We start from the raw sequence: 13,743 nt of genomic DNA on the forward strand, positions 1-13,743 counted from the left end.
TGGAAGACAATTTATTTCTGTTGAGGCAGTGGCCAAGGGCTGATGTCTCTGGACTCCCACTCTTGCTGGGTCCTATGGTGCTGGCCACCAAACTTGGGAATGATGCTCTATTCATCTGCAGCCTTCCAGCTGTTACACTGATGGGCAAAATAAATGAGATGGTGGCTGTGGTACTAGTCTGTGAGTTAGGCAAATCCCTCAGCCTCTGTGGATCTCACTTCTGTGAAAAGGGTGCAAGGAGGGCTTCCTGGCTGAATGGGTCTGCTGGATGGACAAATGCGTTGCAAACTCTGCTCTCAGATGTTGCGGAGCAGCGCGCATTGCTGGCTTTGCTTCCTGCGAAGACTGCCAGGCACTGTAGCGATAACAGGGCGATGCTGGATGTGCTCGAAGCCCAGCTGTGCAGCATTTGGGGCTAGGTCATCCTGCTTTTTTGGTGAGCCTGTTCTCCAGACATGAGGACTGCCCTGCTTCCAGTGGCTCAACCATCTACGATATCTCTGCCACCTGTGGTGCAGACATACCCTCAAATAGACCAAATGAAACAAGAACGGCAGCAGCAATCAGATTTCCTCTTTGGTTTTGAAGCTTTATTTTGGCTTGCTGCGAGCAACAAGTGTAAAAATGTCCCTCTAATTATTGTGTGTCTATTCAAGCAGAGTACTTTGCAACTCTGTGCTCCTTGTGTTTCTTGGAGACAGTCTGCTTTTGCTTTTTGCAGGTGTTGGTGTACTCTCCTGGCACACCCCTAATATCTGGGAGAGAGATGATGAGGGGCTCTCCTATGCCCTATGCTTTGCCAGTTGGCTCTTCTGAGATATCAGGATCTCAGAAGAGATATCTCTTGATATCTCTTGTTAGATAACCAAGGTGACAACCCAGCTTTCTTGTTTCAGCATGAACAGCAAGAGAAGAAAAAAAAAATTGAGGGCTGCATGCTGACAAGACACATTCTGGAATTCATTCTAATTAGTCTTACAGGGTACTTTAAACATAATAAACTTGTTCCCAAGGCGGTGTTGAAAGAACTGGGGTATGGCAACCAGGGTCTTCAATGGATGACTAGAAAAACAGGAGTTAGGAGGAGCTGTGGGTCCCAGCAAGATGGGAGATAGGATCCTGCAGACACCGAAAAAGGTTGGCGATACAGCTTCCAAAGCTGTGCTCTCCTTTGCCTAAGATTGAGCCCTAGCAAGCCTTGCAATTAATTTTGTAATGAGACTGCAACAGGATAAACAGCTGTCTGACAGTGCTCTGTGCTGGCACAGCCAGATAGATGTGGCTCTAGAAAACACCTCTGTTCCCTTCCCAGCTTTAAGGTAACCTTCTTCTCTGTCTCCAGGTGGTGGTGGTGGTGAATGACGTCCTTGCAAACTGTTCTGGTTCATGCTCTTTCCAGTCCAGCCAGGAATTCACACCCTTAGTCAGTGATGTGGAGTATTCGTCAGGTAACGGGGTTTTGTGTTTGAACAAAATGGCAAAAACACTGTTCTGTGAAAAAGATCTGCCAGATGCTGATGATTTTTGTGTGCGTGTGTATTCTTTTGGAAATTTCTGATTTAATGGAAACTTCACTTTCTAGTGGGGCACTTCTGATCAGCTCCAGTCTGTAGCACAGACATGTTTTTACAGCAACATGAAGATGGTAGAGGCATAAAGGAGAGAGAAACATTGGTAGGCTTGGTGCTTAAAGCAAAAGGTGGCTCTTGGCTCAAGTCATTTTTAATAAAAATTTAAGGAAAAAAGTAATAGCTGGATGGGAACAGGCAGGAATAGGTGTTATGGGGGAAAATGAGAGATCATTGGTGGTGCAGTTTTTAGGATGTTCTGATGAAGATGGTAAAAACTTTTAACTTTTGGTTGAAGGTAATTCCTGGGTATTGCTACTCCAAAATTCATGAGTCATCTTGTCGATTATATTCCTTCAGATGATGGGTCCCAGGCCACACTAGTTATCAAGGGAGCTGGCTTCACCAAGGAGAAGCCAGCCCTGCAGGTGGAGGTGAACAACACAACCTGCCATGTCATAACGTTGAATCAAACCGAAGTGGTGTGCCAGATGGAGAGGCTGCCAGTCGGCGTCTACCAGTTGACACTACTGGTGAGACCTTATGGCTTCGCACTCAATGCCAGCACAGGAGAAGGCATCTTCCTAAGAGTTGAGCCAAAGCTGGTAGCTATTGAACCTCCTACAGCTTCAGAGATTGGTAGGTCTGAATGCCAGACCAGTTCTAAGGGGACATCTGTTTTCTGCTTCTTGCTTTTCATGGGGTTTCAGTTCTTCTGTACTTTCATTACCAACGTCTTCATCTGACAAAAAAGACATAATATGGCTGGACACATTGCATGTACTCCAAAGCACTGGGGCAAGTTTCTTAAAGAGTGACAGACTTTCCTTGGTTCTTTGTGGAGGAAACCAGTTTCCTGACTAGTTTAGTTTGGGAATAGTAAGTTCAAGTGCAGGTATATTTATTCCAGAAACCCAGAAGGCTATTAGTGTTTCATGGCTCATCTTCCTATATCCATGAGACACATAGCTTTGTACTATTTAAATTAATCTGGCCTAATTGTGAAATGACTAAACTTTGGTTCATCCCAGTCCAATTGAAACAAATTCCTATTCTGAGTGATAAAATGGAAATCCCATCTGTGTTTATATCTAAAACTGAGAAACCTTGAGCTCAAACTAAACTGAAGCTCTTTCCATTCCTATCATCCCTCCTCTTCTTGAAACAGAAGAGGAAATACAGTGTTATATTCCACCCCTGAAGACAAGAGCTTGGAAGCTTTTCCACAGGACTCTGGGGCCAAAGGACCATTATGATTCTCATCTGCCCCATATGTGACACGGATGAGAGGACTTCACCTGGAAGTTCCAGCAAGATGCCTAGCCAACTGTAACTAAGCCAAACCAAATGCTGTAAAAAGCCACCATTTCTTTTTTTGGAGAGGGAAGAGTCTCCCTAACGCAGTGAGAAATGTGGAGAACACTCTTGACACACCTGGGTTGTGCAGTAAGGACCAATGGACCAACAGACCAATATGACTAGTTTTCAAGCAGCTAGGAATGCACCTAGAAACAACATGACCCAGGTCTACTCTGGCAGTAAAAGTTATGAATAATTGAGGTGCTTTGAGTTCATGGTAACAAACATCACTGAGAGCAGGAGTACTGGCCTAGGTGCAGCATGAAGCCAACTCAGCCATGTGGCGTGGAGAACTGGTTATGCCATGCTCGGCCACCTTGGAGCAGGCAGAGGAAGGGAATGATGGTCTGTGAACTTCTATGTTGATGAGCCGTGGGACGGTCTTGGGAGAATGTAGGGTTTCTAAGACGAAAAGCAAGAAGTCATAGCCACCTCTTTTCTTTGTTTTGCTGGAGCCTATGGCAAGAAAGATATTCTAACCCTTTTCTTCCCTCCCCCCCATTTCTCCTCTCCAGTGGGATGGTCATGTAGTACATAAGGTTGATACTGCTTTAATTCATTAAAAAAAACTTAAAAGAAAAAAGCCAACAGTGGCAAGGTTTAGTGCTTGAGCCTTGCTTCTCATTTCCTTCGCTGACAATCCAGTTCTCCCACTTACAGTGATCTGTCACTCATTAAAAAGAAAGCAAGTATAATGCTATCTTACATTACATATGCCTTGAACATTTATAATTGGAAAGAATTACAGCTTCCATCTGTGTTTTTAATTTCTTCCATTTAAAAAACCTCTCTTCAATCTTATCGTAAAGTGCACATATGCAGTATTTCATTGCGTATGGATATAAGTGCAGATATCAAAACTTAAGAGCATCAGTCTTTACACAACACACATGGATTTTGTACTCTAAATCTGAGGGTCCTTATCTGACAACTATCACATTAGACAAGTGGCTTCAGTTTTGAGTTCTTGCTGTTTCTGGCTCTGCAAACTTAACGTTAGAGGAGAGGAAGCCAAGGAAGCACCTTGTACTTTGCTGCATCAGGTCCCTCTTGTCAAAATATCACTGGTCTCAGTGGTGCCATGTTGGGATTTCCCCGTGACCTATCTCTATAAGTGTGGGAAGCCTTTCTAAAGATAGTACCATGTTGCAGTGGATGGAAGGAGCTCGCTGTTAACATATCTGATTGCTGTTTGCCTGGTTTTGCTGCCAGCCAGGCAAAATCTAGAAGTTTAAACTTCTAGATTTCTCTTGCGGTTTAAAGAATGAACAGGAAATGATGCTTTGAGGAAAAGGTACAAGGGACTCTGCCATCAATATATAATGACTTTACCATAGGAATTTACTTACATCACACAAGAAAAGCATCATAAAAGCTCAGTTGCATTGTAGTATAGCCCTGATGATATAGCAGATGCACATAAACACTGCAGTAATAAAAATTCTGTCTGAGCAGTCTGTCCACCCATAGTCCTAAAACTTTGCAGTACTGATAACTAAAGCAAACAGCTGTAAGTTTCAAGGAAGATGTCTGTTGGTTTTTTTTTTAATTTGTCTCTGAACTGCATAAAAGAACAAAGTCCAGGTTCGAATTGCCGTTAATGTCCATTCCTGTTCTCTTTTCTGTATTTCTTTGAAATGTCCCTGAATCTTCTAGTCACTTGAAAAAGCAGAGGGGCACCTTGCCTGTTTGGATTGGAATTGGGTGCTGCAGAAAGATCAAGTGCAAGTCTGATTTGTGTTGGGTATGATCCTGCAGGTGGTTGAAGAGGCTCAGCTCTGGCTGACACAAAGGAGAGCTGAGGTTGCTCAGTGCTTCGCAGAATCAAGCCCTCCGTGACTTTCCTCATAACTCTACTAAGTCTCAAGCCCTGCCAAGTCCCCTTTCTAACCTAAGTTTCTTAGACACATGCTACAGGCTTTTTTGACAGCAGGGTGCTTGGCAGCTATTTGAACTGTGAAAGCACCTGCTGCGTTAAGCTCATTTTCCATTCTTAGTGCTTCTTCCTTCCTTCCTTATTTCATTCTTGGGCTGGGGATCTTTCTAAGGTTAAGATCACAAGCCAGACCTTGCCGGCTTAAATAAGTATGTCATTAAAAAATAAACCGAGAAATAAACACAGACCTCCTGTAGCATGGACAAGAATTCAAATAATAGGCAAGAAGGATCTCTGGTGAAAGAGGAAGCTAGCACAGCAAAGTGGAAGCATATCATCATCAGATCAACTGAGAGACAGTGCTCCCTTTTGTAGTCACCTATTAATAAAGAATCCTTTGCATATAAAAATATCATTCCACATCTTGAATGTAACAGAATAATTGGTTTTGTAGGAGGACTGAATGTGGCTCTCTGGGGGACCAATCTGGAAGGGTTAAACTTGGTGTTGTTTGGATCTCAGCCTTGCCCAATTTTGGAGGATGACCGAAATTCAACAAGAATTAAATGTAAAGTTCCCTCTCGGGTAAGAAACGACATTTTTGGGGGAACAGTCAGCAGCCTACAGGCCTTTCTGTGTTTTCCTGGCCTGAGCTACACTGGGGGAAGGGCAAAAAGCAGCCCATCAGCCAAGTCTTGGCTGTGGGACAATTTAACATGGATTCTATTTACAGTTTAGACCAGCTTAATCAACAATAGATTGATAGGTGATTTATGAAAACCAGTGAAACGGTCAGCAGAAAATCCAGATTGCATCGTCATTAGCTAAGCCTCACATAAACAAAACTGGGGCTTTGAACACCAGTAAAATTGCATGTCTCCACTTTCAGCTCAGTGTCTACTAGTAGATTAAACGCTCCCGGGACAGTTGCTCTTGCTCATGTTGTTGAACCCTCTTCAGCTCCAAATCTTCTACTTTACCTCCAGACCTCCTCCAGATATTATCTGTGTGTCATGCAAAAACATGCCTAGGGATCGTTAGCAGCAGCGCTCTTTGCTGCGTGGCAAAATTATATCCAGGATGAGGCTAACAGTTTAACCATAGGATTAACTGTCTCTCTATGAATTGCCACTATTTAATTTACTAGTATGGACATAGCAAATGAAAATCTGCATAGTCTGGCATTGTTTTAAGGTTTATAACTCTCCATAGATGTCCCTTTAAAGACAATGGAACTGTATGCAATTAAGTAGAGTCCGGTGTATGTACAAATTTCATCAGTGCCCATGTGCCTGACTTATTAAGTATAGGAGATGCAGGAATATAGGGGATAGCTTTTTTTATTGATGCATTCTTATCCCTGACATTTTCTTTATTTCTATTTCTAGGGGACAGGAGATGCTGCTGTCCACGTGACACTAATTTCTGGGTACCAGTCAACAACAGTAACCAACTTGTTCCAGTATGATCCTTCCTTAAACCCCGCTCTTGTATCGCTGAGCAGAAACAGAAGTGGCATAGCAGGTGAAAAGGCAGCAGACGTGTTGGGCATCGTCTGTAGAAGTGTTATTATTGCTGATGGTGGTGGGGCAGAGGGAATTTAGGTCTATGGAGTTTGGTCATCCGACACTGTATTTTTGTTGTTTTCTTTTAACTCGTAGCCCCCATGTTTCCTGCTAGTCCTGATCAGTCCTGGTTGTTTTATGTTGGTTTTACTCTAGCATAAATGAGATAATGAATTGCTTGCCCTAGGCCAGTATGGATGATGTCCACAGGATGTCAGGTGTGATATAGTGCTCCTTTTGTGTCATGTTTCTTTAACTCTGCTCTGAAATTATCCCACCCATTCATTCTTGGGAACAGGTTCAGCCGTGACATGAGAAATGAGCTCTAGAGAATGTCCTTCTCCAGGATCTCAAAGGGTTGATCATAAAGCACATCACATGCATTTTGGGTTGCTGAAAGCAGAATAGAGGCAACAGTTGTCTTGCTAGTTCCCACTTCTAAGCCAAACTGTTTCTTCAGGTTTGACCTTGTGATCCATTACTTTAGAATATGAGCATAGACTTCATGGACTTCCTGGGAGCAAAATCCCAAACAGATCTCATGGTGCATTTAGCATTCCTGTACTTTGAAAGTTTCTATTTGGGGTTGGGTTTTTTTTTGCTCATTTCCCTTCTTTTTTTTCCACAAGTTTTTGGCTGGGCATTGGGAATAGAAGGCATTAATGGTGAACGGTGGCCACTTACAGACAAGTCTTTCAGGAAGAAGGTTTACTACATTTCTGTGTGGCAACCAGACACCAGATTCCTAGTATCTGAGTGAGAGAGTAAGGAAGATAGAAGAAAGACAGAAATATTCCTGCTTTCCTACCCTCCCAACCCCCATTCCTCCAAGGATGCAATCATCTGATTTTTTTTTTTTCTCTCTTTCTGCAACCTCTCCAGTGCACACCTTAATAAAGCTCCCCCCAGCTCAGCAGTTTGGCTGGACTTGGTGGGGATGCAAGGTGTTGGGTGGCTGCCAGTGACGAGATGCACTTCTTTCTGCACGCCCGGCATTTCTATTCCTTTCCCCAAATGCCTTTGTCATTTTCTATTACTCCAGAATGCATAAATAAAAGAAAACGTTCTTTATCATCTGAACATTATTCAGATACCATAGCACCAAGGGGAGATTTTTCTAGCCGCAGGCAGCCCAGGTGCAAGGAATTCCTTAATGTTATAGCGTCTCGTGAACAGTGGTGTGGCTGAGTTCAATCTTCTATTCAGAACCTCCACGGCTTCGGCTTTTAATATAATTTTCCTCCTATATAATAAAAAGAATAAATAAATTACACCGATGCCTTCCAGGCATCTGGGATTAAGCTGACAATTGACCAAGAGTCCAAAGAGTTCACGTTATTAATATATTCAACTTCACAGGCTTTCAAACTTTCTAACTTTATTTGACTATTTGCGCATGCAGAATTGAAAAGTACCGGCTTCAAGACCTGCTTAGAGGAGCTGGTAGATGAGGGCAGCTTTGTACAGACTCTCCTTCGTGAAAGGGAGAGACTTCTCCAAAGCTGAGGCTGCGGTGCTGAATGCTAACGGGGACTGTACCTGCTGCGGAGGTGATGCTAAAGCCAAGTGACCTTGGCCTCTGCTGGGGAGGCACAATTGCTACTCAGATCTGAATCTCTAGTGAGGATGGGCTAACCCATAAACGTTCATTTCGATTAAGACAAGGTGAGAGAGTAAAGCAGACGAGCTGCTCTTCACTACTGTCCCGTGTGGCTGGGATAACGGTGCCACGTGCAGCATTGCTTTTAAAATAGAGTGAGCTCAGTGAAGAAGGGGAATGGGCAAAGATGAAGCTGCTCTGGGACAGCTGATCTTCATCAGCTGTTCTGGAGCAACTCTGTGGGTAGACACGGGTTTCGGGCTGGCTGGCTCAAGGGGATGGTAAAGAGATATTAAGACCTTTTGCTTGATGAATTTAGGAAAGGGATTTATGTAACAGTGGCCTATGACAGCAGGGAGCTGGACTTGAAAACTCCTTCTTGTCCTGTTTATTCTTGCTTCTTAACAGTGGTCTATGACAGCAGGGAGCTGGACTTGAAGGCTCCTTCTTGTCCTGTTTATTCTTGCTTCTGTGCAATTGAACCCACACCCTTCAGAGGAGACAGGAGGATGAGATTCACCTTCTAAACATATCTCTAAGCTTGTTGCTTAGATGTCCTGCAAAGTCACTGAAGAGAAATAGGTGATTCTGTGGTGGAATTCACCACAGCTTCTATGACAGCAGGGAGCTGGACTTGAAGGCTCCTTCTTGTCCTGTTTATTCTTGCTTCTGTGCAATTGAACCCACACCCTTCAGAGGAGACAGGAGGATGAGATTCACCTTCTAAACATATCTCTAAGCTTGTTGCTTAGATGTCCTGCAAAGTCACTGAAGAGAAATAGGTGATTCTGTGGTGGAATTCACCACAGCTCTTTTGGATGTCTTCCTCTCAATAAGATGAATAGTACCATAAAGGCTCCGTTTCTCTTCACTGGCTACAGATACAGCGCTCTCAGTGAAAATGCCTTTATTTGGACTGATGTATAGCACCCTAATTTTTTAAGCTATTTCAGGAGGAATTTAGGTTATAAAATTCCCTTCCCTACTGCCCTTGTCATTTTCTATTACGGCAGTATGTGCAAATAAAGGAAAGTATCCTCTACCATCTGAATATAATTTGGCTCACGACAGAGCTTAAATGGGGGAGAGCGCCATGTTTCCTGAAATCAAGGTGCTTTGGAACGTATGTGGGCATCTGACTTTAGGTACCCAAGGAAATTTTCATTTAGCTATGGGAGGCTCCTGTTAAAATTAGATAGCTCCATAGTGCTGAAAAGTGTGGTCTGGATCATTTGTCAGGGATTTAGGAAAAACCCCAGAACTCCTCAGCTCCAGTTTATGTGAGCTTTAAAAAGACTGTATTTCGCTCTGCAAAAAGAGCTGCAGATATCTATAAGATAGATGTTTATGGTAAGGGAGCAGGCTCTGCAAACAGAGCTGCAGATATTTATAAGATAGATGTTTATGGTAAGGGAGCACGGATCCTATCCTAAGTGCGTACCGGCAGCCTGAGAGTGGCCGTAGATGGTCATAGCCAAGTTCGCTAACGTCTCAAGACAACCCTCGTGGCTGGTGACCTTATCAGGGATGCCAAGGGATGAGTAGGATACAGAACCACTGTGGTCTTCTAGTTTTTGTTTTGGGTTGATGGACATGACTGGACCTGTTCTGGCATGACGGGACTCCATGCTCTTCCTTGGGCAATGGTTACACATGCTAAAATAACTTTTGCCAGAAACGCTGAAATAGTTTCATCCATTCTCCTCTTTGCAGGGGGTCAGGAGCTTCAGATTGGCATATCCCAGTTTGCCAGCTACCGAGGGTCAGATATCAAGGTGCAAATTGGAGGCTCATGGGCACAGATCCAGGCGCAGACGGACCATGGTGTTAATGTGACGCTTCCAGCCTTGGCTGCGGGATGGTACAACGTTTCTGTCATCATCAATGGCATTGCTGTCGCTTCAAACAGGTGTGTGAATGCATGAACTTTCCTTAAGATATAAATTTCATTCTCTGTCCTATTTAGTATTTTAGGGTTAATCTGAAAAGAAAGGTAAGAGTTTTCACAAATTCTGTACCTAACGGTGAAATCTGCAGTGTGGTATAAAATTATGAATAATTATCAAGGCATTTATTGATCTGTGGAACCCAAGTCAGCAAACTGCTAATGCTAGTCAATTAAGTCCCCTTGGATCAGTAGGAGGCAGGAGAGCAACATTTTAGAAAAAACAGCTGATTTGATGAAAAATGCATATTCAGGCAATCAAAGGTATTCACAGATTCAGGTCAAATGCAGATAAATCCTGCTGTAGGAAAACAGCAGAAGAAAAGAAACACTTTTCATGAGAAAAACAAAAGCTAGTTTGAAAAATAAAAAAAATGCTTTGTTTGGAGAATTTTTAAATGACGCTATTTCCATCTTTTAAGGTGACACTTCAAGTTCATGCCTAGATAAATGTAGTATAAATGAATTAAAATTTGAGGGAAAACTGACCTGAAAGTGGGATGCAACAATGCATTCACAAGCAACACAGTTTTGCTCCTCAGCCATGCAGCTCTCATCCATGGGAGCTGTTAGGAATGATCCTGAAACAGTGGTATTGGGGAGAAGGGAGCTGCTTTTATGGCTCTCAAGCCACCCTAAACTGCTTGTTGCATTAATGAACTTCAGAAGGAGAAAGCCCGTGGTTGGTGGGATGACATGCAGGGATTCATCCCAGTTGATACTGGAGTCTGTTAGCAGCACCATCACTTTGTCTCCAGGGACAGAGAGTGGAGGGAGGTGGGCCATCCCAGGGGACAGCTCTGATCTCTGGTGGGCTGGGTGGCAGGCTTGGGAAGGTCTACTTCTCTGACGTGTCTTTTTAGGGCAGGGGGTGTTTTTGAAAGGAAGGTGATGAGGAGGAAAAATATATGTAGGTGGGACAGAAGCAGAGCCACACCCTTATCTGGGTGGGCTTCAGAAGGTTATGTCAGGGTTTCCTCTTGCTGCAAGTACCTCCGCTGTCTGGTGAGAAGATGTAAGGAGGGAAGACAGCTGGGATGTCTCTCTGGTGCACTTGCATCTACTGTTTGTGGTCATGGCTACAGTGGGATCTGTTTGGCAGAAACCCCCTCGTTCTTGCTTCTTTTGATGGGCAATTCAGTTGTGCCTCATGGACTGATCTTGGCCCACAGGTTGCCACTTGATAAGACCGTGTTCATAAGAGACATAGCTCAAATCACATGGAAAAATTTGAAGTGTGGGATGGTCTTGTCACTGTGGCATTGAACAAAGGGCTGTGCCAGGTGGGCGTTTGGCCTTCCAACCTTGAAGGAGTTGTAAGAAAGCATAGCACTGCAGCAGGAAAGAAAAATTAAAAAAAAAACCAACCCCCCCAAAAAAACCTTTCTGTGTTGCTTGTGTTTTGCAGGGTTGAGCCGTTAATCCAGTACCTGTCAGAGATCTTCAGCGTAGAGCCGTGTTGTGGCTCCTTTCTGGGTAAACAGCGTCGGTACATCTGCAGCCACTTACGGAGGTTAAAGGGATCAAGGGCACAGTTTTCCTGCAGGAATGGAAAGGGCATCCCATTTTACATCAGTTTAAACGAGGGTGTTTTAAATCTGTGACCCTTTATTATGCAGACATCCACCGGCAGACAGCAGCAGTCTGGAAATGTGGGATTGTAGTGAGGATCCCTCAATCTGGTTGGCTGGCTCAGGGGTGCCTGTGCTTTGAATTTGATTCCCCAAAGTGTTTGCTCATGTATCCTTGCATGGTCCCATTGGGAAAACAAAGCATGCCCCCACCTGACTCAGCTGTGCTGTTTCTTTCAGTCATTACGCCTCCGTCTTTTAAGGCTTTCTCTGTGCAAGTTAGGTGGAAAGCAGGGTACAATCGTGGTTTGAAGCAAACAGTAATTTCAAGTGATCCCAAAGGGGACATTCATTTTTGTTAAGTTGAAAAGACAAAAAAACCCCTTTTTTGATGTTAATTTTAATCAAAAGTGAAATATTTATTAATCTCATTCCAAGCTTTTAAACATTGGAAATAATTTAAGTGTGTTTCAGAGCAAAACATCACCGAACTAAAAAGAAAAGTTTTACTTTAAATCTTAAAAAGCAGATATGGGGTGGTTGATTTATTTTGTTATTTGGCTGGGGGTGGGGGAGAGTTGTATTCCTGTCGTGAATTTTACATGAGCCCTTAGAAATGCTTTTATAGAAGACAGAGAAATTCTTGTGATGCAACCTCAGGTCCTCCACAGATTGTTTATCCTGGGCTCAAAACACATGTAAAGATACAAAAACTCAGAGGCTTTGTGGTATGTGTTTAGTTCCATAGTTTATGAAGTGCTCAAACCTTGAAAGATGAGAGCATGGATAGAGCCTGAGCAGCAAAGGCTATCAGTTTCGAAGATTAAGCTATAATTTAAAAAAAAAAAAAAAAAAAAAAAATTTGCACCCTTCTTTTCATATTTAAGGGTAAATTTAAATTTAAATATGAGCTGATTAACTCCTTGGCTGTAGTTTTATGAATGGCTTAAGCTGACTTAGAATCTCATCTCTGCAAAAAGCACCAGTCCTTCCCCCGCCTTATCTCTAGTCTTTTGTTGTCTCTAACACTTATGTAGCCATATGGATTAAGGATTTGAGCTCACTCAGAAGGAACCCCATTATAAACCAACTTATTTTTCAGCCAGATCATGGGAAAAGGAAGGGCACAGGCTTAATGGATAAAAAGGGTGAAGCAAGGCAGGGCACTGGGGATGCCAGTACTGCAAACCAAAGGAAGATGGAGAAGGGCTTCAACTGACTTTAAGGGAGGCAGCTCTGGGCTTGGAAGCATGGGATTAGTCTGGGAATGCTGGAGGGTTTGCGTCTTTGTCTTTACCACGTCCCAAAATCCAGACTGCTCCTCCTTCAGTGCTGCTCTAATTCTCAGCACCCCAGGAGGCAGTGCGGGTACTGCTGCTCTGCAATGTTATGTAAATCAAGATATCGGGATTCACGCTTATTCCAGATAATTAGCACCTACTCTCAGCAGACCCAAGGCTCCTTCTCCTCTCAATGTGGGGAGAAAGACTCCACTGCCATGTCATAGAACAACTGTGCTGGATCCGACCAAAGATAGCCTGTCTCCCAGAGTTAGTTACCCAAATATAGGATGACTTAGGAAGATTATATGAGTGGAGCAGTGTATGATGATACTTCCCTACAACAGACTTCCAGTTTCCAACACTAGACACAAGGACAGCCTCAGCTGGAAGTCATAACTTTGTGTCTAACTCTTCCTGAATTGCATTTCCATATGAATGATCCTACCAGTTCACACCAAGAGTTTGTTTACCCCTTTGCTGTTTTCTTCTGTGGTCTCAAGTAGCTGCCTAGGGAATAAAAACATCCAGGCAACCAGAGGGGAAAGCAGACAGCCTGCCTTCCTCCAGCCCTTGCATGGGAAGCCCTGATCAGAGTTGCCTTTGACAGTGGAGGGGGAACTGCTCTTCTCTTCCTCTTCTGAAGTGGTGTCAGGCTGGGAGCATATAAGTAGGGGAGGGCTTGAAGCTGGAAGCATTCATCAATGTGTCAGCTTTTCTGGTCAGTGAACTCCTCAAGGGCAAGTGACCATCAGTGCATGGCAAATCTGGGACTCTGAGTGGCCAGGCAGAACTGAAGATTGAAGGAAGGTCTCTGGTTCTGGCTTTTTGTTTGAAAGGGTTCATACTGTATCCTGCTCCCCTGTATGCAGCAGGACCAAACCACCTCTACCATCTCCCCACCTGCCTGCATAGACAGTCCCGTTCCCTGAAGAGTTCAGTCTCTGTTTACTCTCAGCGGTCCTCTCACAACAGCTTC

General features: G+C 43.7%; 1 protein-coding gene across 1 annotated transcript in view; it reads left to right on the top strand.

Moving 5' to 3' along the window:
* PKHD1 (polycystic kidney and hepatic disease 1 (autosomal recessive)) overlaps positions 1–13,743 on the top strand; it is a gene marked incomplete at both ends in the record, with an annotated part of 59,734 nt that overhangs the window by 31,092 nt on the left and 14,899 nt on the right. The window contains 6 exons of the mRNA XM_009579113.1: positions 1,343–1,448; positions 1,929–2,207; positions 5,258–5,388; positions 6,192–6,327; positions 9,682–9,877; positions 11,322–11,389. Coding sequence (XP_009577408.1) covers positions 1,343–1,448; positions 1,929–2,207; positions 5,258–5,388; positions 6,192–6,327; positions 9,682–9,877; positions 11,322–11,389 — 916 coding nt within the window. The remainder of the gene's footprint in view (positions 1–1,342; positions 1,449–1,928; positions 2,208–5,257; positions 5,389–6,191; positions 6,328–9,681; positions 9,878–11,321; positions 11,390–13,743) is intronic.

The sequence above is a fragment of the Fulmarus glacialis genome, unplaced genomic scaffold, assembly GCF_000690835.1.
Source record: "Fulmarus glacialis isolate BGI_N327 unplaced genomic scaffold, ASM69083v1 scaffold1656, whole genome shotgun sequence".
Lineage (NCBI taxonomy): Eukaryota > Metazoa > Chordata > Aves > Procellariiformes > Procellariidae > Fulmarus > Fulmarus glacialis.